This window comes from Petaurus breviceps, unplaced genomic scaffold (genome assembly GCF_028583685.1).
Source record: "Petaurus breviceps papuanus isolate PSGF00001 unplaced genomic scaffold, PetGlider_PUasm1.0 90763, whole genome shotgun sequence".
NCBI classification, from domain to species: Eukaryota; Metazoa; Chordata; class Mammalia; order Diprotodontia; family Petauridae; genus Petaurus; species Petaurus breviceps.
In genome coordinates, this window is record NW_027187340.1 from 2,290,582 (window position 1) to 2,316,957 (window position 26,376).

General features: G+C 40.1%; 1 protein-coding gene and 1 long non-coding RNA gene across 11 annotated transcripts in view; one reads left to right on the plus strand and one right to left on the minus strand.

Annotated features, from left to right (window-relative positions):
* Positions 1-26,376, minus strand: part of WIPF1 (WAS/WASL interacting protein family member 1) — a 169,795-nt gene continuing 143,419 nt past the window's right edge. For all 10 annotated transcript variants that reach the window (XM_069068444.1, XM_069068441.1, XM_069068443.1 and 7 more), the window contains 7 exons: positions 23,194-23,281; positions 18,017-18,146; positions 14,419-14,598; positions 10,119-10,892; positions 5,584-5,796; positions 4,767-4,880; positions 1-757 (listed from right to left, as the gene is read on the minus strand). In XM_069068444.1, the coding sequence (XP_068924545.1) occupies positions 702-757; positions 4,767-4,880; positions 5,584-5,796; positions 10,119-10,892; positions 14,419-14,598; positions 18,017-18,146; positions 23,194-23,244 (1,518 nt within the window). In that variant the 5' untranslated portion in view covers positions 23,245-23,281 and the 3' untranslated portion in view covers positions 1-701. The remainder of the gene's footprint in view (positions 758-4,766; positions 4,881-5,583; positions 5,797-10,118; positions 10,893-14,418; positions 14,599-18,016; positions 18,147-23,193; positions 23,282-26,376) is intronic.
* On the plus strand, positions 10,081-24,929 carry LOC138146512 (uncharacterized). The gene is made up of 3 exons (XR_011164505.1): positions 10,081-10,202; positions 21,249-21,378; positions 24,768-24,929. It is a non-coding gene; the product is annotated as an uncharacterized lncRNA (long non-coding RNA).

Sequence of the window (26,376 nt, forward strand, 5' to 3'; positions counted from 1 at the left end):
AAAAAAAAAAAAAAAGAGGCTTTTTCATTATCTTGTATCTCCCAGACCCTACCTTAGACTGCCAAAGGCTGGTTGTGCTATGGATAAAAGCATCATTTGAGGTTGAGCTCAGTAAACTCCCCTAGCTGGTCTGCGGTTCTTAGAAGTAGGAAGTAGGCCAAGCATGCAAAGATGGGGGAGAAAAATTATATAAGCAAGACTCCTTATGAAAGAGACATTCTCAGGTGAGTGAATAGGCTTTAACAAGTAAAGGTTTAAGGCAAATAGACAGTAAATGCTCAGACTTTGTTTTTTAAAAGCTGCTAAGATGAATTTCAAAACTCTCATAACTTGTCAACTTGGCATGAGACGCTTTACCTGCAGGCAGCCCCTGAAGCAAGCAATAGCTTTGAAGGTAATACATATATGTATGTATGTATATATGCATATATACATGCTTATGTATGTATATATGTATATATATTTATATACTGTTCACAAACTCTAGGTGTATTTTATTACTTGATTTGGTAAATCAACAAAATCCATACATGCATCCCAACAGCCCCACCTTTTACCCTTTAGCCACATGAAGGGGACACAAAAAAAGAGGCAAGGATGGGGGTAGGGTGAGGGGGCTGATTTTCCAACGGTGACAAAAGAAGCAGCTCTTCGGTTCAGGTAAATACAGCGATTGGGCCGGAGCAGATTGGCCACCCCATTCACCTGGGGATTGGGGGAAGTGGGGGAGCGCCTCTTTCCCTCCTGTTGGAACCACCTTGAAAGATGAAGGGGAAAAAGAAGAATGATGAAGGAAAAGTCTAGAAAAGGGTTAAGATGCTTAATTTCTTCCTCACAAAAATAAAAGGACAGTTACATAATTATAGACCTGCTGACACCACACCTTAAGCAAATTCAGTTATGTCAATAAGAAGTGAAGAGAGTAGAAGTAGACTCTTAAGATCCTTAAAGGCAGGGCTTTGGGGAGCATTGTGTCTAACCTAGGGCCTTGAACAAAACAGGTGCTTAAAAACCAGGTGTTACTGAAGAGACATGGTGACTCACCGTGAGTTGTTGAGCATATGTGCAAAGCTGCTGTGTTTCCTTGCCAATTCAATCCAACAAATACGTACTGAGCACTTATAAGGTCGAGACAGAATAAGGAAATCCCTTAAGAAGTCTCAAATTTGGTCAGCCATCAGTATAACACCAGTATAACGCCTTTCAGAATCCTTGGGATTGCTGCTAGTCACAGTGCAACTGAGCTTTTCTGTTACAGTTCAATGCCCCCATGGCTGAGGCCTGGCTTTCTATTCATCCTCTACAATGTGTATCTTTTTTTTTTTTTTTATTAAGCAATCAGGGTTAAGTAACTTGCTCAAGGTTACACGGCCAGTTATTTCTGGGTGTGGTACTGAGTGTCTGAGCCCGGGATTCGGTCTCCAGGTCGTCCCAACACTGGAGCCGGTGCTCTTACTCGCTGAGCCACCTGGCCGCCCCTACAATGTGTATCTTAACAGTCATGCTAGATGCCCACTTTAGGATATACGAGAATACATGAGGACATATTAGGATACAGAGGCAGCTAGCTGGAACAATAGTTGTAGTAATAGATGGAATCAGAAAGACCTGAGTTCAAAATCTGCCTGAGACACTTACTAGATATGTGACTCTGGGCAAACTTTTAACAAGGAAAATGGGATCCTTGGGATCCTAATTTCCTTTTTTTGTTCACTCTTTAATTGCTAAAGCCTCAGTTTCCTCAATTATAAAACACAGATAATATCTCATAAGGTTGTTGTAAAGATCACATGAGATAACACATGTAAAAACATTTTGTAAACCTTCAAATACAAAATGCTACTTGTTATAAGAACTGGGTTTCTGGGAATGGAAGGGAATTGCAGGGGGAGTTTGTTCTCCCCACAAAATGGGACTAAGCTAATAAGGAATCCTCAGGGATTGTTATAGGGACACCAGTGGACACACTATAGAGGAGCCATCTCAGGGAGCTTCCACAAAATGGGTTGTAATTGAACAAAGTTCTATTTTGCTGTTATTCAATACACACCACACTCTGTAACCCAGAATGGACACAGCAATAGACCTGAGTTCCCTTCCAGGAACTAGCATAGTGGAGAGAGTGCCTGACTTAAAGTCAGAGAGAGACCTGGGTTCAGATCCTACCTTAGACATGTGCTAGTTATGTAACCCTGGGCAAGTCACTTAAATCCGCCAGGTCCTAGTTTCCTCATCTGTAAAATCAGGGCTTTGATGACCTCTAAGGTCCCTCTCAGCTCTACAGCTATGAACCTATGCTCCTGTGAGCTGGTCTTGCTGTCTATGGGGGGACAATAGAAATATATAAGAATTATTTGCTGGCATATATTATAACAGATGAATAAGAGTCAGTATACAAAAACAATTATGCTTTATAAGGTCAATGTCTATAAAATATAAAACATGATGTATACATTTGCTTTGCTCTATGGAGTAAGGCACTCCCAATGTGAAAAGTCCCTCCATATGCATCTTATCTATAAATAATAATCTTAGTTACCTAGGAGCTAGTGCCCATGACTGCAGAGCTATGTCAATATGTGTCAAAACCCCCCCTATATTCAATTCTTATCTTTCATTTTGGGAGATGGCTTGGCAATTGATTTGAATACACAAATCATATTCCAACTGGATTAAGAATGGTCTGATGAAACCAGGGAAGATATTCAGGCTCCCTGTCTACTCTAGGACACAAAACTCTAATGCCTTTAAAGACACCCAGACATAGTAGTACCTCCAAAGGGAAGAAATACAATTAGATTTTCCTTATCAAAGTTCTCTCCTGTGCATGCTTCACTCAGAGATGGATTTTTTTTTGTTACCAGGAACTACAAGCTCCATATTCGTCTGGCAGGATCACTGTCTAGTGATGCTCCATTTAGGTGGCACTGTCAGGGCATGAGTTGTCCTAATAAGTGAATTCCAAGTGCCAGAAGTTCATTTTATTCAAACTATTTTTGATGGAAACAGTCTTCAAATATATTAGTCAACCTTCTTAAATAGGGAATATTAAATGTAATTTAACTTTTTCTTGCTAATTCAGGAAAAGGCAATGTGGTACAGTGGGTAGGGAGCTGGAGTTGGAGCCAAGAAGCCCCAGTTTCAAGTTTGAACTCTAATACATACTGGTTGTGTGATCCTGGACAAGCTACAACTTCTAACTACTCCAGACAACTCTCTAAGATTATAAGTCGCTGAGAAAATGCCAACCTGCATAGGCAGAAGAAGGCTCCTCCTCTGGGCATTTTCTCTAAGTCCAATTCCTAAACCTTGATACTTCAGTGTAGTTAACTAGGTGGCAACATAGTTTGTAGAGCCTTGGGCCTGGAGTCAGGAAGACCTGAGTTCAAATTCAGACTCAGACACTTACTAGCTGTGTTACCCTGGGCAAGTTACTTAACTTCTGTTTGCCTCAGTTTCCTCAGCTGTAAAATGGGGATAATAGTAGCACTTAACTTCCTGGGTTGTTGTGAGGATTGAATGAGATAATAATTGTTAAAGCACAGTGCCTGGCATATAGTAAGTGCTATATGACTGTTAACTATCATTATCATTATGAAATCTTTTATTCTACTGTGCGTTAATAACCAGCACAATCTTAAATCTACTTTTTAGTTTTCTGTCTCTTCTCTTGATGTGAGACTGTCACCTGTCACCTCTACTCATGTCAGTGTTCAGGCTTCTAACCACTTGTCACTCATTATTTCCAGTCTGCTGGTTCTAATCTGTAGGAGGTGGCAGAAAACTAATTAACCAAGCTTATGAAGAATTATGTGGTAAGGAAGAATAAGCGGGCTCTGAGTGATAGCAGAATAGCCTACCCTATGGATGGATGAAAGTATTTACTTTTAGTGTAAGTGTTTTGTGACAGCTGAATCAGGGTCCTCAAAAGCCTTTTTCACTGATTTCTGGGATTGGAGCTGAAGCTGTGTGCTGTATTTAGGGTTGAGGTAGCCAGATAATCATCCATTTCCCACTTAAATATGCTCCTCTCAACTTCCTGTTTCTGTGGATGGCATCACGATCCTCCTAAACACCCTGGCTCAAAGCTTTAGTCATCTTTGCCCCACCTTCTCCCTCATCCTTCATTCTCCCATCTAATCAGCTGCTAAATCCTTCAACTCCAAGACTAAAACAACTTTTACACCTGTCTCTTTCTACCCATGCACACTGCCATTCAACTCTAGATTTTCCTTGGGAAGCACTTTTCTTCCTCTTAAGATTATAGTTACTTTCAGAAATTTGTGTTTACTTATATTTTCCAGTCTTTCACACTTATACTTCCACTAGTAAAGAGGACTATATGGAAGGGAAGTTGCTATTTTAATTAGTACAAAGTTTTACCAATACATTTCTTCTCTCAGAAAGGAAAATGACTCTATTTGTGCTGCTGCAAATGGGTCAAAATGAAGATGGAATTACTGAAGCATACAATCTAATAAAATTTCAATTTACGAGGAAATCAAAGGCATACTAAATTGGTAACTTATTAAAAGAATTGTCTATGGAGGATACACTGAGTATATTCAGAATCCTCATTTTATGGGGAAATTATCTAATTGCTGGAGGATAATCAATTTAAATGGTCCCAGAAGGAAATCTTTCATCTCTTCCCCCATCGGATAGACCTCCCCCTTTAGTAATGACAAATTGATGTTACCAACAATAAAACATACTCCTGTTAGTTCAAGCTTAAATCACTCAAGCACATGTAGGGGAATACTCACTTCGGCTTTCATTTCTTGCCACTTTACTGGGGTAACTCTTGGTCATTGGTACATATGGCTCTGGAGGCGGCAAATCAGATAGTGGATGGAAGTAAAATCTGCTTTCCCACTCATCTGAGGGAAGATCAAATGGTATTATCAATTCTAGACAATCTGCTACAAGAGTCAACCAATGGGACTGAATGAAATTCAAGCACAATTGGGCCCAAACTACCCTAGGTTTATGTTCATAAAAGAAAAGTTAATAGCACTTTCACAAAGACTCAATATAGCAAATTGTTCTAAAAGATGCTTGCTAATTAGCATATTAGCTTACCACTACCTATGGGAGCTACATCTGATGGATTCACAGGACTGTCATTGACGTGATCAGCTATAAAAGAAATGAAAGTACTAGGCTGACTAGGACCGGAGCCATCTCCAATGAAGGAGCGTGGTTCACTAATATGACTCACAACAACGGCAATTTACAAGGAGGTGACCTCTTTGGGCTCTTCCTCCTCTGCAAACTGTCTAGAAATAAGGTAATACAGGAAGGAAAAGTCATTATTCTTTTAGCAACCTAGAATCTTATAATTCTTCATCCTTCTACAATGGAAAGCAAACAAAGACTTTGTAGATCAAGGAAAAATCATCTGCCTTTTTTTCTGCCCTTACTATCTTTAGTCTTAAGGCACTGTGGATGTCCTGTTGGGGCACCTAAAACTTTACACTGAGACTGTGGGGGGAAAGAAGAAAGACATTATTTATCCACGAGTTGCATATAGTACAGGAGCAGGTCAGCTGCCATATAAAACAGAGGGAGGGATCATCTCACCTTCACATGATAAGTCTTGAAAGCCATTCCTCATTGAAGATGAGGGTGGGGGGGGAGGTGGAGCTCCAGAGCCAGGCCTGTCTGGAGGAAGAGGAGGCCTTGGGCTACCTCTCTGGTTTTCTAATCCACCTCTAGAAGGCAGCTGAGGAGTAGAAGGCAGTGCTCGGGAAGTATTTCCATTTCTGTTTATAGGTGGAGGAGGTGGAAGAGGTCCTGAAGCATTTCAAAAAAGAGAGAGAAAGACAATATGGCACCTCACATTTTCATCATAATCAATAGCAACAAATAAGCAAGTCTTCTCTGGCTACATAAAACTCAACACACCTCTAATAAGGTATTAGATGGTATATAGCATGGAGTAGGGACTTGGGAAGCAGGAAGATAACTTCAAATCCTGCTTCAGCTGTCGACTAGGTGAGTAATCCTATCAATTGCTAAACATCTTTCAGTCTCAGTTTCCTCATTTGCAAAATGGGTATAATGACAGCATCGACTTCACAAAGTTGGTATGAAGATCAAACGAGATAATACACTTGGCAGACCTTAAAGCACTATATAAATGGTAGCAATCATGACAGGCTGCATGGAAAAAGTATTATATTTTGGAATTGGTTTGACATGGATTCAAATCCCAGCTCTGTCACTGTAGGAACTCAAGCAAGTCACTTAATCTCCTGTGGCCTCATTTTCCTCATTAAATAAAAAACATTCTGTTTAAAAAAAATCAAAATATCTTGTCATCTGTAAAATGAGGGGTTGGGACTAGGTAGCTGCTTAGGTTTCTTCCAGTTCTGACGCTATGCTTCTGTGGAGAAGATATGGTATCTGCTTTTTGTTAGACTATAATTTAAGGGGGATGCAAAATGGTCAAGCAAATATGAACTATGAACAAAGATACACATTCATGTAAGTATGTACAAATATCTATCTATCTGTCTGTCTATCTATCTATCTATCTATCTATCTATCTATCTATCTATCTATCTATCTATCTATCTATCCTAATAGAATGCAAGGTCCTAGAAGATACAATTTCATTTTTGTTTTTGTATCTCCAGTGCCTTAGTACAATGTCTGGAACATAAATGCGTATTCACTGGCATGTTATACAAAGTAATACACACTTCTAAGCTAAGGGGTGGTTTGAGTGGTTTGTTGAGTGTATTGCTAGAGATCAGACAATGTTCTACTTTAGACAAGGAAAATTTTCCCTTTTATAATTTAACCAATTTAATACTTGGATCCTGAAAAATGTTTTGTTATCTTTTTTGAGTCATTTTATTAGTTATTTTGTTTGTAGAATGATACAGTTAGAGATTTAGAGCTGGAAGTATCCTGATTCCTTGTAAGTGTCCTGAGAGCCTGCTTTGTAATTTTTGGGGGCATATTTTTGTATATTTTGCATACTTTTTTGTTTGTTGTCTCCCCCATCAGACTACTTGAAGGCAAGGACTCTCTTTTGCCCCACTTGGTGGTAAATCTGATACACAGAAGGTACTTAATACATATTTATTGATTGAATGATAAAAAAGCAGGATGTTTTTTCTTTAATAAAAAATCCTTTGGGGTACACATAAGTAAGATGTCCTTTAAATGCAAAGTATCCCTTATTTATTCAATAGGCATATTCCTGTAATGAACAATTCCAACCACAATCGTCCCTGGCGGAGTATCATTAGGAAACAACCAGCTGTCATCTTGAAAATAGAAGTTCCCTCTTCAGTCTTCCCCCTTCAGAGAGGCCCTTGGATACTTAGGTGAAAAAAAGATTAGCTGGTAAATTCCAAAGTTCTAATTCTCAATCAGCTGCTTTGCTGTTTTGCCTAAGGATAAACCAATCATACAATTTCTTTTCCAAGAGAAAAGTAGACTAAACTTAATTTATTTTTCAGTTAGGAACCCAGGAATATTCACTAAAGAGGCAAATGTAAAGGTATAAACAAATTCCTAAAAAATTAAAAAAATTGTTTCTGAAATGATTCCATGTAGTGGTAGAAATTTTGAACCTCCTGGGCAAGTATTTCAGAAAGAGTCCTCTGATTCTTTTTAAACTGCAAAATAAGGAGACTTTATTCTCTCAAATGCAGGTTAATGGTTTGGTAGTAAGTCAATAGAAAGACAAAAAAGAGGACTTTTGCACTACAATTAACCCTTAAAATGGAGTAAATGAATTTAGGTAATGTTACTAATAATATACTAATAAGTTCTAATTTTACTAATGATAATTTTACTACTAAATAATAATTATTATTTACTAATAATTTATTTTACTAACAATTCGAATCTCTGTGGTCACTTTCTTTGTATCCTTTGCTAGAATTAACAAATAGGAAAACAAGTTTTACCTCCAATGTCCCCTTGATAATTCAAGGGATATCCTTTGCTAATAATAAACAGTTAAATGGCACAAAGACAGATGAAATAAGAAGCACCTAGAAAATTAATTAAATATTCCCAGAAAAACCGTCTTCCTAATGGCAATATATATCCCATAGAAGGGTGGAATTCAGTTCCCAATTGGAAGAAAAATTTATTCACTTAAGGAAAATATTGATATTATATAAATACTGACTATTATATATAAAGAGCTAAGGAGGCTGAAAGTCTGAGCTCTATTCCCCATGTTGGTCAAGCTTATGTGAGCCATAAACAAAGATATGTTGATTAATTTAAGTACATAAAATGTAGAAATATGTAGGTATATGCCCTGATATGATAGAAGTTTCTTCATGGCTTAAACTACTTAACCTTTGTTTTGAACTCCAAATGGTTAGCACGATTACCAGAGTGACCTTGAGTACAGTGAGGAGAGGATTAAATTCAGAGGTGTCAAATTTAGAGTCTGCAATCCACAAGCTGCCCACAAAACTCCAGAATGTGGCAAGAATTAGATTAAATATAATAATTGGGACATGTTTAACAAAAGAAATAAAAATACAATACAGCCTAGTAAATGTTAATTTGTAGTTTTCTAAGTCAATGAGCAGCCAGCAAGGCTAGGGTTTCTATTTGAGTTTGACACTGCTGAATCAAATCATTTCCCATGGAGCTGGGCATACATGCTTTGGCTCTCTGTGGAGGGACACATGTACTCTGTCTCCCTGCTAACGGGCATACTCATAAAGGGCTTTTGGTTGGTTCCTGGTTCCCGTGATGTGATGAGGGTAGGCGATGCTGTCACAAGAAGGATAAGCAACTGATTCAGGAAGAGCTGCCTACTCTGTGAGCCAAAAGCACCAAGGAGAGGCACTTCCCAATCTCTTTGGAGGAGGTCTCTTTGTCGGGACACAGCCAAAGGCAATTCTTCTTGGACTTCCCAAAGGTTAGAGGAGGCTATGGCATGCATACACAGCTCTTATTTCTAAAATGAGTAAATAACATTTATCCTGCCCAATCCACAGGGCTGTTTTGAGTAAAGTGTTATGTTAACCTTAAAGTGCTGTAGAAATATAAATTATTAATATTGTTGCAAAGGTAACATGATGTGGGGGCTAGAGAACTGGCCTGGAAGCCAAGAGGACCCAAGTTTACATCTTGCCTCTGACACATACTGCCTTGTGACTGCTTGACACTCCTTGTGACGGACATTTTCTGCCTCCTTATTTCTACCTCACAGAGTCTCTCTCTTCCTCTAAGAGGCTGCTCACAGAGCACCTTTTCCATGAGACCTTTCCTGATTCCCTTAACTGTTAGTGCCTTCTCTCCTAAACTCCATTCCTAACATTTTAAAATCCACTTTGCATATATTTGTATTTACACATTTTATATTTAAGTTGTATATATTTTTATATGTATTTGTTTCCCCCATTAGAATGAGCTCTTTGCAAGTAAGAATTACTTCATTCTTTGAACTTGTATCCCTATCACCTGTAGGTCCTTACTAAATACTTTTTGATTGAAAAAGAAAAAAAAAAACTAAACTGCTACCTCTCAGTGCTCTAAGCAACTCTTTAAGACAAGTGTAGTCAAGTTTTTTGTGTTATAACACCTTTGGCAGTCAAGTGAATAAAGCCTATGGGTCTGGTCCTAGACATTTTAAAATGCATAAACAAAATACCTAAGATTACAAAGGAAACCAATAATAATGAAATACAGTTATCAAAATATTAAAAAGAAATCCACAGGCCTCCGGTTACACTCCTCTGCTTTGCTCTAAGAACTTTAGTTACAGAAAAGGCCTTGACCTGAATTAATAGGTAGTTTCCTCATCTGGGAAGCACAGGTCCTGTTATTATCCCCAGTCCCTGAATAGTATTTATATTATTATAAATTATTCTACTATATTGTTATATAGTAGAATAGTATATATATATATATATATAATAATTTTTATATTACAACATTATTGTGATTTCTTGATCACCATTAGAAGTCTTAAGCTCCTTCAGGGTAGGAAATGTTTCTGCCTTTCTTTATATCCTGGGCACTTAGCAAAGCAAAGCACAGGTATACAGGAACTGCTTAATACATGTTTGCCCACTGCTAACTGATACCAGGTGGGCGTGGCTGCACAGTCCCTGCAGAGATGGCCGTACCTGATCTGCTCGGTGGATCTCTCACTGGAGGAGGTGGCCTCTCACTGGGTGGGGGAGGAAGCGGACCTGAACGCCCCGGTGAAGGTAAGGGCGCTGCAGAAGTGAGGGACAGGTTCCGCTGGGGAAGCCTTGGGATTTCGTCATTCCCGCTGGAAAGTGGAGGCACGGGAGGAGGGCCGGGCCTGCTGGGCGGGGGCGGGGGCGGCGGGGCCTGGGAAGAGGAGGAGGGCCGGGGCGTGGAAGGCACTGGAGGCTTATTGTTTTGGGGAGGAGGGGGCGGGGGAGCCCCTTCTCTATTGACCAATGGCCTGTTGCCCATCGGAGGAGGAGGTGGCGGCGGCTTGTCATCCATGGCCCGGCTCGGGGCAGGAGGGAGGGGAGGTCTGTTGGAGAAAGGAGATGAGGCTCCCGGAGACGACTGTCGCAGCCCTCCAAAGCCTGCACTTCGGTTCCCAGGAAAAGGGGGAGGAGTGGGCCCCAGGCTGGGCTGCCGGTGTACCCCGGGCACCGGGGGAGAGCCGCGGTTGTGGAGGTTGGACTGTGTTGGCCTTGGCGTGCTGGGCACGGGAGGCGGGCCGCTGTCAGGCTTGGCACTCAGGTCAGGCCTGGGAGGAAGAGGCATGCGGCTCCTCTGGGGCTCGGGAGGACCACTCCTGTGGCCTGGAGAGGGGGTAGGAAAGCGCCCCACCCCTCCTGGGGGCGAAAACGGCTTTGCAGACGTAGCTCTTCCTCCCGGGGGCAAAATAGGGGGGCGAATTCCTCCTGAGTCTGAAACTAGAGAAGATGATGCCAGGTTAGAGAGGATGCAGCCTAAGAAAAATGAAGACACAACGTACCTCCTCAAATGTGAAGACTGCTTCCTAGAAAATTCCAAGAAAAGGGTCCACAGATGGGGAACCTGAGGCCTTGAGGCCACATGGGGTCCTCAAGTTCGGCCCTTTGACTGGATCCAAACTTCACAGAACAAATCGCCTCAATGAAAGGATCTGTTCTGTAAAACTTGGACTCAGTCAAAAGGCTGCACCCAAGGACCTAAAGGCCACATGTGGCCTCAAGGCTTCAGGTTCCCCAGCCCTGGCTCCACATTCATTTAGCTAGGCTAGTTCCTGAGGTAGGGGGATGAATTGGATGATTTCTAAATTCCTTCTAGTCCCATGAGCCCAGTGGGTTTCAGAAGATTCTGCACCAACCTCTCAAGATAATTAGTGGATGTGGGGTTGTTTACCACTAAGGGCAAGCCACTTAGAGTAAAGTTATTATTTAAGTTTATACTATTAAAAAATTAACTGAAAAACAATGAGCATTTCTATCATACAGTTTAAAAATAGTCTTCCCAGGTATAAAGACTGTGCTTAGTTTCCCACTCTCATACTCTGTTTACTAGGTCTTCTCACTGGATTCAAAATAACTGTTCTACAGGTAGGTGAAAAAAAGATAGGATAAACTTGTGTCTCTCCACAAGGAAAAAGCAAAGGCTGTCAGACAAAAGTCTGGCAAACAAAAATAGGGTAAAATAAAAAGACAGCTGGCATTAACGGAAGTACTTTTTAGCAGGACTGAACTTTAGCAGGACAACTGAATTCTTTTCTGAGGGATATTTTCAGGTAGACCAGGGCAGCCTTATTACATAGTGAACCAATGGAGCTGTCAGCAGAGGGTGATGGAAGCATACACAGATTTGGACTCAGTGGACCATGGTTTGAAATCTACCTCTGCCACTTAGTAGCTATGTGATCTCAGAGGAGTTGTCAATCTCTCTGGGACCTAGTTTTCTCATCTGCTAAATGGTGATGGTGGGTGGGTAGAGTGGGGTTGGACTGAATGAATTCTAATGTCCCTTCCAGTTCTAAATCTATGACCAACTACATGAGATAACTAAGCTGAAAAAATATTCATCTCCTTAGGGAAGCTAGGTAGTGCATAGAGTTCTGGGCCTAGAGTCAGGGAGACTCATCTTCCTGAGTTCAAATCTGGCCTCAGACACTTTCTAGCTGTGTGACCCTGGGCAAATCACTTCAACCTGCTTGCCTCACTTTCCTGGAGAAGGAAATGGGAGACCATACCAGTATCTTTGCCAAAAAACTAGAAATGGGTTCTTGAAGAGTCAGACAAGACTGAACAATATTCATCTCCTTAGAACTCATAATCATATGGAAACGTTTAACATAATTGTACATGTAAAACCCATATCTGATTGCTTACCATCTCAGAGCGGGAAAGGGAGGAAGGGATAGAATTTGGAATGTAAAATTTTAAATAACATAAAAAAATTGAAAAAAACAGTACAGGAAAGTTCATAATAATCTTAGAAATTGAGTTTTACAATTTGAGAAACTCTGCTTTGGACCAGCAGGTTTTACCACACACAAGATAGTAGTAAGTGAAGGATTAAAGTATTCAGAGCCAGGCCTGAGAAGGGCCTGCTGTATCCCAGGTCAGTTGTCTGAGATTACTAATCATGAATACATAGGGGAAAAAAGTTGAATATCTGAGAAAAATCAAAGTCAAGAAGATCTAAGTATCAGTCAAAAATTTGTATGCCATTAAAAGTTTTCAAGGCACTTTGCTTCTGTCATTTCATTTGATCTTCTTCATAACCCTGGGAGGTAGTTACTATTATTATACCCATTTTATAGAAGAGGAAACTGAGGCAGAGAGATCAAGTGCCTTACATGGGATTACAAACCAGAGGGTTGGTCAACTCAGGTGGAGGAACATGAGTAGAATGGCAACAATTGGAGGAGGGAGGATGTGAAACATTAAAGGTGAACTGGATGTAATAATTCTGGTATAAGAGTTTGTATTGGCCAGAGGAGGACCCTCTGCTGAGCCTGGTGCACCAGAATATACTGGCCACACTTTTCCATCAAAGGGAAGACTTGTGAAGGGATATGGTTAGGCCTACTATGATATACATTAAGTCTCTGGGTCTTGAGACTTCCTGCTAGATTAGAAGGAAGCAGAACATTGAACAGTTTTGTCAGATAAGAGCGCGAGCATACGTGTGTGTGTGTGTGTGTGTGTGTGTGTGTGTGTGTATTTTGCATCTTTTCAAAGGACATTTTAACATTTCTTACAGGATACTGTAGCCAAGTGGCACAGGGGATAGAGCACAGGGCCTGTAGTCAGGAAGATCTGAGTTTAAATCCGAACTCAGACACTCACTAGCAGTGTGACTGGGCAAGTCATTTATCCCTGTTTGCCTCAGTTTCCTCATATGTAAAATGAGCTGGAGAAGAAAATGGCAAACCATTCTACTATCTTTGCCTAGAAAACCCCAAATGGGGTCACAAAGACTCAGACACAACTAAACTACAACAAAGGATACTGAAGTAGGCTGGGTAAGAAATAAGAATTTACTCCTCCCTCTTCAGTCAAGTGAGCACTTTAAGTAGCATTTTCTAAGGTGATTTCTTATGTCTCTGGATAGAAAGGAGAAAGTCTCTTGGAGCAGGCTACTGTTTTCATTTGAGCACAACTAATAGAGGTAGGGGAAATGTTTCAAGTTTTAATTGTGCTGTTATCAACTCAGAGCAGATGTTTGGTGGCTTGATTGCTGCTTTGGAGAGTCCCATCAGCATATTCCCAGAATCAATGGGATTGAAATTCTATTATCATCATCAGGAATTCAATGAATGCCTCCTACTGACCTAACCCTTTTCTAGGAGGGTGCTAGGGGTTTGCAAATCCCCTGTGACTTCAAGAAAATTATTCCCACATTTGATGGTTATTATCTAAATGCTATAGACTGATTTTGGAAAGTGATCTAAAATATACACTGGAGAACAGAGTCAGACAACTTGCAAAAAGGAGGCAGGGCAAATTCCCAGGATGCCAAGCCACTAGGCAGAGTTCCATTAACAGAGAGCCAAAGATGCTGTTCTTTCTCTGAACCCAGCTTGCCCTGGAAAAATATTTCCCTAAAGTATAGGACTATTCCATATGTTACTACAGTCTGATATTGGTAGAGAAAATGTTGTTAAATATACTATATTCCTTTTAAAAATAGCCTTAGTTTACAATAGGCCATAATTTTTAAAAAGCATGGGACAGCACAAAGAGCAGTGGAATTAGGATCAGAGGCTACAACAGATCTTATCCCTGCCACTATCTTTGTGAACTGGAAAGGTCGCTTAAACCGTCTCACCTAAACCATCTCAGTTTACTCATCTCTAAAGGAAGGCATTGGGACAAGATGGCCTCCAATGTCCCTTCAAACTATGATCCTGTGAAATATGACAGCAGTGGAGACACACATCAGCCTAGTAAATAAGGAAGAAAGGTTTGTTCATGTCATTACCATTATCTCGGTTGGCGGTGGATCTCAGCTTTGGCATTCCTGCCTGGAATAATCCTCCTAAACCAGGTGGACCACTCCCTCCGAAACCACCTGCAGTAGCACCACCACCACCTCCACCAAATCCACCACCACCGCCGCCTCCTCCAAAGCCACTGCCTCCACCACCAGATCCTTTAGGTTCTACAGAGAGAGGAAAACGAAATCTTTAGTGCAAACAGAAAACACCAATGCTATTTTACATTTACTTTTTCATCAAGCCCTAGAATTGCAGAAACAATAATGACAATTCAAAGAGATATATACATGTATATATGTATATAGATGTGTGTGTATATATTTACACACACACACACACACACACACACACACACACACACACACACACACCCCCCCAATAAAACAAGGGTCTACCTGGAAAGCAGGATGAGTACTCTTTGGATTCTTCTTCACTACAGTACTTCTCCCTATACTTTGTGGCTTTTTTCTGAAGGGCCTTAATGATAAAGCCCAGGTCTTTACCTCCTCCCCACCTCAAATACCACATCTCTCTTCCCTCCATACCAGCTATGAAAATGCAGGAATTTCCGTAGTAATAACAAAGGAGTACAGAATAGAAAAAAAGAGTGGGTGATCCACTAGTCCCTAACATGCACTGATTCCCCTCGGCCTTTCTCTTTCCCCAACCAAAAGGATCTGGATCTGGGATTCTGTGAAATCTTCTCTGCCTGGTGTTTGCCTCTCAGTGTGCTGGGAAGCAAGCTGCTTGTGCTGGGGAAACAAAGTTCACATTGTGGCATTTGTCATCGCCTCATAGCAGGGTTTGGAAAGCTTGTAATCAGGAGGTTATTTCTTCCTAAATAATGCATGTGAGTTTTGTAGGATTAGTGCTTTGTAGGATTACATGACTTTAAAGTTAGAAGGAGCTTCAGAAGTCCATCTCGTTCAACTCTCTCATTTTACAGAGGAGGAAACTGAGGCCAGAAGAGATTAAGTGACAATAACAGCCAGCATTTATATATGCCTTTAACATTTGCAAAGCACTTTATATATCATATCCCTCTTGGTTTACCTAAGGCAACCAAGGTAAGTAAATGGAAGAGCCCAGGTCCTCAGACTCCAAAGCCAGAGTTCCTTCCATAGTAACATGCTGCCTGAGTCCATATATTCTGAGAAATTTGGTTCATGGGAGGACAAAAACAAGCAAAAAAACCTAAAATGTCTCCTCAGCTTTCCCTCCCAAAATTAAATTCACTAATCTGAAAAAAGAAAATTCTATTCACATCTTTAATCTTCATTCCCAGTAGGGATATTATCTTACTTGTCCTTAAACATTTCAAGAATCTGTGGTTTAATCTTTGTGGGCATTCCCTCCACCAATGGGACTCCTACCCTTCCACACCTAAGCAGAAAGCTTTCATGAGTTGCTGTGACTGAAAAAAAAATCACTGGTAGTCAAACATCTGATTGTAAGCATCTATGAATTTAGCTGGCCTTGTTTAAAATACAAAATACAAAGCTATTATTAGTGCAGCTTTATAATTCAGAAAGACCAGGCTTGGGACCTATCCTGTCATAAGCATTAATAGAATTAGGTGGCTAGATGGCACAGTGGAGAGAGTGCTGGACCTGGAGTTAGGAAGATCTCAGTTCAAATCCAACCTTAGACGCTTTCTAGCTGTGTGACTTTGGTCAAGTCACTTAACTGCTGTCTGTTTCAGTTTCCTCATTTATAAAATTAGGATAATAGCAGCACCTACCTCCCAGAGTTGTTATGAGAATGAAAAGAGATCATATTTGTAAAGTGCTTGGCAAACCTTAAAGTACAATATTAGTGATAGATATAATTATTGTTCCATCACATTCATATACCATAATTTATTCAGCCAAGCCCAAGTAATGCTAAGGCATCCCCTTAATTTCTAGTTGGTTTTTTTTTAAACCATCACAGAAAGCTTCTATATAGTAAATACTTTTGTAAAGCTACCACCACCAATTTGAGTGAATTTAAAAGCTAATTAAGTCAGGACTAACATTTCAAAGCTAAGCACAATGACAGTACACTTATAAATTAGGTCTCTATCACCCCCACCCTCCCCAAGTACTAGATTCTATGATTCAAAACAGGCCTCGGCCTTGATTGTTTGCACAACCTATGTAAACAGACATATGGCTATTTACCGGCCCATTTATGAACAGAGAGTACAAGAATACTTATTTGATAGGGTCTTGTTCCAACAGGATGTAGAACACATTTTAAAGATTCCTAAGAAGTGGGTATCATGGATAAGAGGCTGGCCTTGTAATAAGGAAGACCAATGTTCAAGTCTTGTTTCTGACACATAATTGCTGCCTGACAGAGAAAAAGTCACTTGACCTTTCAGTGACCATCAGTCAAATCTTTAAGACTTTTATGTTACAGATGAGATGCTAACCTTCATCAATGGAGTACACAAGTTCTTATACTGATGAAATCATAGGTTTGGACCTCTACCCTTCCCCTTCACCCCCACCCCCAAACCAAACAACCCCCAAACAATAAAATCAAACCACCATCTGCTAACAGGTTATGCTACTGAAGTAAGCTGCTAGGGGGGAAAGGAGGCTGCGTGTTGCCATGGAAAGAGAACTGGGTGACATTTTCTCAGGAGAATTGAGGGGTTATACTACAACAACATCCATCTTGTAGACATTTGGCTTTGGAGCATAGATAGTTTCGAATCAAAAGTCACAAACTCTGTACTTCCCCTTTGAGGGGTGGGGAACATGCTGTTGCTCAATAACCACTGCTTAGTCAAGGAGCAGTAGTCAGAGATCTCCATCAGTTTCCTCTTCTCCATTTCCTTCTCTCTTCAACTCCTCTGCTCTTTAACCAGTGTTCTCCCCCCAACGTTGATATTTCTACCTTCTTACTCACCTGACAGGCAAGACTTCCACAAATTCTCCTCCTGCTCCTGGTTTCCTGCCCACTTCAGTCAGTCATATGTCCACCAGGGCATATGACTTAGGAAGGTCAACTCCAGCCTAACTGGAGTCTAGAGAGGTTATATTTCGATATGGACAGGATTTATTTCCACTTTGTCTGACTGGTAGAGAGGCTAGGTCTAGTGCTGTGGGCTCTAACAGTCCTGAAGCCCAGCCATGCCTTAGTACTAGATTGCCTTCAAGGGTATTTTCTTATGCTCCTAAGTAGCAATGCCTGGTAATTACAATGTGGGAGAGACAAAATGTCAAGGTTTCCTGGCATTAGACTTTACACTGGATAAAACAATCAGTACATCATGGGCTATATCATCTCAATCTCTAAAAAAGAATATGACTCCATGCTCCTGACCCGGGCAGGGAATGAGGAGCAATGAGTTAAAATGTACAAAGTACTTTGAGTGCCTCAGAAAGGAGCCCCTGTGTGCCCGGGACAAAGCATGATTATGCCAGCTTCCTGCAGCATTCATGCAAGAAGGCCACGAGGGCCCTGGCACCCCATGAGTAATAGAGTACCTCCATCTGCCAGAATCGCAGCTGGCATTAGCAGAATTGTTTGGATTTGATTATTAGGTCACAAACCATCACATCTTAAAAATAATTTTTTTGGGGTACTTACTGTCCAATATCGGTGCACTTCGGTCATTGGTGACTGTTTTCTTGAGCTTTTTCCCTTTGCTAATGTCAGAAAGGAGAGCATTTCTTCCAGCCTGTTCGGATTTGTTCAAGGAAGGTTTCTCTGTGTTTGCCTGAAAAGTAACATGCAAACTTGTTATTTATCAGGAAGATTAAGACCACGAACTGTAACATTCAGTGGGGGCAGTGTTGGCAGAGGAAACTCCTAATTAAGAAGCATGGCAACAGGTTATACATCTTGGGGAAGTTTGACAATGATACAAATGTGGCTTTTTAAAATTTAAGATGGAGATAATCTGGGGGCAGATGCAGCAATAAATAACATTCATTTTTAGTGCAGGAAAGTTGCTCCTGGATAGAAGACTCAGAAAATTCTTGCCACTGTTGTTGGATTGTAATAGATAGACATTGGCTTGGCTGACCAGGGACAAAAGGGAATTTTAATATTAGGACACAGAAGGCTTTCCAGGTGGCATCCAGGGTTTGATTTCCAAAGGATAGATTCAGGAAGTGCTTCAAGTGTCCATCTAATTCAATAAGCATGTACTAAATGCCTGCTCTGTGCTCAGCAAGAAGCAAAATGTCCTAGTGGATGAGGGGCTGTCTGGAAGACTAGATAACTTAGGCTCAGGTCCCATCTCTGACCCAGACTGACTATCTAACTCTAGGAAAATGACTTAACCTGTCAGGATTCCATGGCATTTTTCCAAGATAGAAGTTGTAGGTTATCTGCTAATCTAGGTGAAAAATAAATATGCATAGCACTGCAGCAGCTGCTGGCTAGCTGTGATGCTTCCAAACTATGCTCAGCACAGTTTCTGGCACATAACTTAATAAATGCTTATTGATTGACTCCAGCACTTCCAGGATTTCATCAGTGTGAGTACTCCCTCCACTGGTGCAGGACATGACCCCAATATGACTCCCTAGATGGTTTCTAAGAGTCAAAAGGCTTAAAAAAGTGGCCAATCTGGTCCTGGGTTGTTTTTTTTTTTTTTTTAACATACAGACATATAATCTGTTGTCACCAGGTCCCATGCTACTGGAAGAGATGAAAAGATTAAATAGAAATGGCCCCTCTCCTCATGAATATTCCCATTTAGTAGTCAAAGGTTTTAGTAAAGTTTACCAATTTACATATGGAAAAAATAATGTGTAGCATGAAAGTCTGGTCCAAGGATTACTTAAGCACAGTGACCGGCATGCTGGATTTAGGAGTCAAAAAGACCTGAGTTTGAATCCTGTCTCTGATGTTTACTAGCTATGTGACCCTGGGCAAGTCATGTAAATTCTCTTAGCCTAAGTTTCCTTGGGGATAATAATAGCACCCACCTTCCAGAATTTTAGTGAGTATGAATGAGCTAACATAAAATTATTCGCAAATTTTAAAATGCTACAGAAATGATTTTTATTGTTATTACCTAGTTTGGCCAATCCAGATTGGCCATAGGGCAATTCTTGAAGTGCTAGATCTCAGATATAGTAATGTAGGGACCCAAGAGGCAGTCTTGGTGAATTTTATGGCTATGAGGATCCCTTTTGGATGTGTTCCCTAGAGCAACAGACTAGGCGGGACTAGCCCTATCTCTCCTTTCATCTCCTAAATTTCATTTCTTCAGGGCTCTGCTCTCAGCTGGGTAATAATAATGTCTGTTATTGTTGTTCACTTGTTTCAGTCATGTATGACTTTCACGATACCATTTGGGAAAGTTTTCCTGGCAAAGATACTGGAATGGTTTGCCATTTCCTTCTCCTGTTCATTTTATATATGAGGAAACTGAGGCAAACAGGGTTAAGGACTTGCCTGAGGTCACATACTCAGTAGATGTTTGAACTCAGGTGAGTCTTTTTGACTCCAGGCCTGGCACTTTATCCTCTCAATTTAACTCCCAGATTACAGAAGGCCTTAATTCCTTTGTATAGTAGAAAAAGCACTAAACTAGGAATTAGGAAATTTGTATTCTAACACTGGCTCTGTCTATATGATGGTGGGCAAATCTCTTCAGTAAGACTCAATTTTGTTCCTGGAGTCAGGAGGACCAGAGTTCAATTCTGGCCTCAAACACTTAACACAAAAACTAGCCATGTGACCTTGGGCAAGTCACTTAACCCCCATTGCCCTCCAAAAAGAAAAAAAAACCAAAATGGTGTCCACCTTAGTAGTGGTGGTGGTGGTGGTGGTGGGTAGGGAGAAGGGAAATCATATGTATACAGAAAATAAAATATGAAATATATTCAAAGTAATTTCCTAGGGGAAGTCACAGAACTAACATCTCTAAGGCCTTACTGGATCTATGATCCCAAGCTTAATTGAAATGAACATGTATCCTTAAGTAGTCAAGTTATAGATATTATTAGAGGAAACTAATTCCCATTTCCACAATGGATAAAGGTAGCTTTAGGATTGGGAGGGTGGGATTGGCTTCAACCTATTAAAGAATAATGGAACCAGAAAGGAAATAAGTATGGCCATCAAGGAAAGGTAATGGAGTGGAAGGAGCACTTGGTTATCAATTATAAGGCCTGGGTTCTGATTTTACTGCCTACTATGTGACCTTGGGTAGGGCATTTTACTTGGTCCTCAGTTTCCCATAAGACAATGTAAGTGAAAGTGCTTTGTGAACTGTCTATGTGAGTGTAAGGTATGAATGCCTTACATTTAGACAGCACTCTATAAAGTGATCTCACAAAATCCCTCGGAGGTAAGCAGCTTAAGTAAGGGATCCCTGTTTGAGAGATCAAATGAGGAAACTGAGGCTTAGTGAGTTGTCCATGTTCAGTCAGTATCAGAGCTGGAATTCTGATTTCAAACCCAATGTGCATCCCACTATAAGACACTGTCTTTCTATTTATATTTGTTATATAAAAGAGTAAAGATGGAATTAGCTGAAAAGTTTCTCTGGAAAGTGGAAAAGTAAGGGTTCTGGCTTAGCAAATGAATAACTTTTACTGAATGAATAACTTGACAAAGAGGGGAAAAGTTAAAAGGAAAAAAAAGCAGAGATGGAAAGCAATAGGGCCAAAAAATACCCAAGGGACAATTGTATTAATAGCAGATATTTTGATGGGCGTGAATCTGAAATGTAGACTATAGTTGTATTTTATAAGGTCGCCTTAGTCAGCTGCATATTTTTTTTTTTTTTGCCTTTTGGAGGGCATTTGGGGTTAAGTAACTTGCCCAAGGTTACACAGCTAGTTTTTTTTTGTGTGTGTAGGTGTTAAGTGTTTGAGGTCGGAACCGAACTCGGGTCCTCCTGACTCCAGGGCCGGCACTGCGCCAGCCACCTAACCACCCAATCACCTGCATCTTTAGAAGCTCTACTTCCAGCCAGAGCCAAGTTGGAGGTAAGAATGTATCTTAGGGAATGACCTGAACTGTAAGTAGACTAGGTTGGCCTTGGAACTACTTCACACTTAAGAGCTTCTTTGAATCATAGGTAACTGGGATCAGGCCAGGCTAGAATAAGAAAATGCAAGTTAATGAGAATGACTAAGGAACATGTTGAAGATTGGAGACTAGCCTTATTGGAAGGGAAGTGGACTTTGTTGGTGAAGGTTAGCAGATGAGACTATATATGTAAAGTGGGTCCCATTAATTGAGGAACCTTGAATGCTAGGATGAGCTTGGATTTGATATGACAGGGACAGGGAGCAATGGTAGATTCTACAGCCAGGGAATATCATGATAAAAATCAGTATTTTAGGGAATTGAATCTACTGACAATGTATAGAATGGATTAGAACTAAAAGAAAATAAAAGCAGAAATACCAGTTTCTTAACTATTGACTTACTCTAGAAAGTCAGATAATATGGACAGTGACAAGGAAACTGGAGAAGAAGGATGAATCTTAGAGGCACTTAGAGGGAGAATTGATCTAAGGTGGAGATAATGTACAATGGCAAGAACACAAGTCACATGACCTGGATTCTGATCCTAATTCTGCCATTTAACTAGGCATGATTCAGGGTAAATTAATTCATTTCCTTTGTGAAATGAATGTGATAACCTGGACCAGGAGGGGCTGGAAGATCATGGTCTATAAGGTACCTTCTAGCTCCAAAGCCTTTGACTCTTTGACTTGTGGATAAATTTGATGTGAGGGACAGAATAGAGGGGAAAATGTGGTCGGGTCTTAGCTCTGGAGTCCGAGGGACTAGGCTTAAGTCCTGTTTCTGATTATTATTAGCTGTGTGACCTTGGGAAAGTGAGTTAAACTCCCCTGGGTCTCACTTTCCCCTAAGGAACTGAATCTAATAAGATAAGGGGATTGGACCAGCTGGTCTCTGAAAAACTCTCCAGATCTAAATCTATGATCTGATGAGTTTAGTATTGTAATAGACCTGGAAGATTAGAGTCTTCTGCGTATTTATGGTTTTACAGCAGAATGCCCAACACAGATCATCATAACTGCCAAATAGTCAGCTGTGCAAAATAGTATATATAGTGCTTAAGTACAAATGGGAGAAATGATTTTTTAAAAATAAATACTTAAACACAAATTTATGGTCCTACAAAAGAGCATTTAAACTAGAAGAACCTGGTAGATAAGAAGAATGTCATGTAACATCAGGGAAATAGAATGTAAGCCCTTTGAGGGCAGTGGACTTTTCTGTCTTTGCATTCTCAACCTTTTGCCACTTAATAAATGGTCATTGAATTAAACTGAATTAAAGGCAGTTTGGGTCAAAAGTTAGTGAAAGATCAACCCCAGTCAGGATTGACCCATTGCCACTGAGTTCAAACAGAACTGAACTAATTTCTAGAATGGAAGTAGGTCAAGAGTAGGGGACAGACCTCAGGATGAGTGGCTGTTTATCTGTCTATCTCTGACTACTAATTAGAACTAGACAAAGTGTATCAATGAATGACCAAAAGAGTCAGCCTTTGGAACACTGTGTCCTTTGCAAGTCTTATTTTAGTGAGGTTGAAGAGGGCGGAGTGAGATCTAATCAGACTATATGAAAGACTTAAAACATTTACAGAGAAACTTGAAACAAATGGACACTTGAAAAAAATGTTTAATGTTATTTGTGCCAGCTTGGTTTGAGGTTTGCTTACATTGTGCACCTGGGTCAATCTGATCATTTATTATTCAAGCCAGAAGAGCAAATATGCTTAAAACAAATATACACTTGTCTTTATCTACTTAGACACTCACCAGGGCAAATGTTGGTGGGGGTGGAGGTGCTGGAGGGGGAGGAACAGGCATCTTGGACAATTAAGCTTCAATATTATCACTCTTAGACCTGTAAAGAGAAAGAGAGAGAGACAGAGAGAGAGAGAGAGAGAGAGAGAGAGAAAGAGAAAGAGATTTTGTGACATTTTATGTTAAACTTTCTTTCCTCTTTCCACCCCCCCCCCAAATCAAAGTTGGAGTCCAAATTGGCCAACTTTTTACAATGTCTAAATTAACTTAATTTTTTCCCTCCTAAATTGATAAATAAGCCAAAACCCACTCAACAGTGGGATTTTAATTCATTTGTTTGATAAGACTACAGCTTTCATCCAGCTCCTTAGACTGCTTAGTTCCACTAGCTTTCAAGTAGAATTACAGAGGAATGGAAAGGAACCTGGGCCCTTGGCCCATAAGCAAGAATTTTATTATGAAACCACCAGAGTTTCGCCTTGTTCCACAGACACACCCAAGCTTTTCTCACAAACGAGTGCCATTGGTCACTATGGGGCCTCTCAGTGAGAGACTAGCACAAACCCACAACCATTACTGGTACCCTTTGCTTACTGGAAGAGATACATTACAGTAAAACATTGCTGAAAGGCAGCTCTCTGTTAAGCAAAGCTCCTTTCTCTCACTAGTTAGTATTCATTATAAAGCCAGAAATGCATTTGTCCTGGGAAGAAATTCAAGCACTGAATATATAGGCTAATGATTGCTGACCTGCCTACCTCACAAGTTGTAAGGTAATAGATTGAGAATCAAGATATATAAATGAGAATCATGAGATAATATAAATGAAAGTTCTTTGTAAATGATAGTGTTCCCAACAAATGCAAGCTATATTAATAATGTGATGTTATCTTTATGCAAAAAATCAGTTTTATAAATTTCTTTTGAAAATACATGCCCTTATTAGACACATTTGATAAGCCCAAATTATAAAAAGCTCAATAGAAACTAAGGTAGCTAGGTGGCACAGGGTATAGAGTGCCAGACCTGGAGTCAGGAAGACTGTCACTTGTTGTGACCCTGGGCAAGTCACTTAACTGTTTTCTGCCTCATTTTCCTCTGTAAATTGTAAAATAGGGGTAATAATAGCATCTACCTCACAGGATTCTAGTGAATATCAAATAAGGAAATATGTGTGAGGTGCTTGCCTTTAATAAATGCTTATTCCCTTCCTGACATACTTCTTTAAACAGAGGTGAAATGGTGACCCATGAATATAATAGCACCAACTCACTCCCCTTTCAAGATATCATTGGGACATTGAACATTAAAGAGAAAAAAGAATCAATTTAAATCCTTGAGAACCTGGTTGACAAAAATGTTAAAGATTTGGTGGTGAGTCAAAAGAACCACTTAAAAATAATGAAAAACTGAAGTGAGAAGGAAGGAGTGGGGGAAAGAAGACTGAAGGTTTTAAATCCCATGCTTAATAAACCAGTTTAAAGGTATAGAAAACAAAAGAGCATTTAGCATATCTGTCATTAAAACAAATATGAATTGCAGTCACCAAGTTGAGCATAATAAGTGCTGTTCCTCTTCCCCATTAGGTGATGAAGACTTGACATGCACAAGAAGCAAGTTCTTTCTATATGTGGATCATTGAGGGCAGACACAGATGACAAGGTTGAGCTTTGTGGGGACTTGAAGAGAGGCAAGTGCTCAAAACTGCTCCATTCATATAGGATAAAATACATCAGATTACAAAGAAACCCCTAGAGCAGTGACTTTTTTTTTTTTGAGGGAGGATGGCAGGGCAATTGGGGTTAAGTGGCTTGCCCAAGGTCACATGGCTAGTGTTAAGTGTCTGAGTTCACATTTGAACTCAGGTCCTCCTGACTCCAGGGCTGGTGCTCTATTCACTGCACCACCTAGCTGCCCCTGAGCAGCGACTTAAGTCTGGTTGTGGTGTTATTTTAAAATATTTTGATAATTAAATTTCCCCATACTGTCCAGGCTGGAAGTGTAGCTGCCACTCATGGGTCCAGACCCATCATTGATTGGCATAGAAACTTTGACCTTTTTTTGTTTTTGTTTCTGACTTGAACTTCCTTAAGCAGCCTAGTGAATGTACACTCTTGGGGACCAGATTGGTGGCAAATGTAATGTGGATTTCTGATCAGCATTAGCCCTACTGAAACTCAAGCCATTCACCAACCTCAGTCTTTCCAGCAACAGAGGTTATAGGCATGTACCCAGTGGCAGATATACAGGGAGTCCCAAAAGTCTTAGCACAGTTTAAAGCTTTAAGTGTTTGAAGAGAAAAAAAGAATCAGAAAGAGAAATCACAAAGAAAAAGAAACTTTAAGGTCTAACAACTTAAAACTACATTAAGATTTCTGGGACACCTATTTCAATCTAATTTATTTCCTTTGTAATCCTACGTACTGTACTTTATGCATTTAATAATTTCATTCCAAAAAGGGGTCCACAGGCTTCAGCAGACTGCCAAAGGAGACCATGAATCAAAAAAAAAAATAGTTTAAAAACTGATCTAGATTGCTGGGTACCTGCACCAGTTAATGATACTAACCTGGCAGTAGAATGTTGGAGTACTGAAAACAGGGGGAGAGCTCAGGAGAGAGAAAGATTGGCAGCAAAAGAACCTCGCAATCTAGGACCAGAGAAGGCACTGGAACCACACAGCAAAGAGGGACAGAGTCATTTGAAAGAACAGATCCAGATCTAATCCTTCATTGGACCGTGAGTCAAGACTAGGGAAGGCCAATTATCTTGTGATTTTCAACATATGATCTAAGAATGGTTCCCTAATATCCTCTGAAGTTTTCTTCTTTGTGATTTCTGATCTTAGTCTTCTCTATTCCTTCTAACAACAATAACAACAGCTAGTATTTACATAGCACTTTAAGATTTGCAAAACAATTAAAAATTGCCTCATTTTATCCTTATGACAACCCTGAGATGTAGGTGTTATAATTGTGTCCATTATACAGAGAAGAAGTCAAGGCAGGTTAAGTGACTTGCTTTGGGTCATATACATAAACATAAGAAAGAAATTTGTGTTTTAATTAAAATAAAAAAAATTGGTTTTTTTTACTGGGATGGTTTGAGCACAATGCTGATTATGGCTACGGTCATGGTTCAATACTTCTGTGGACCAATTAAATTTTATGTAGAGGAAAAACTTTGTGATGGGGC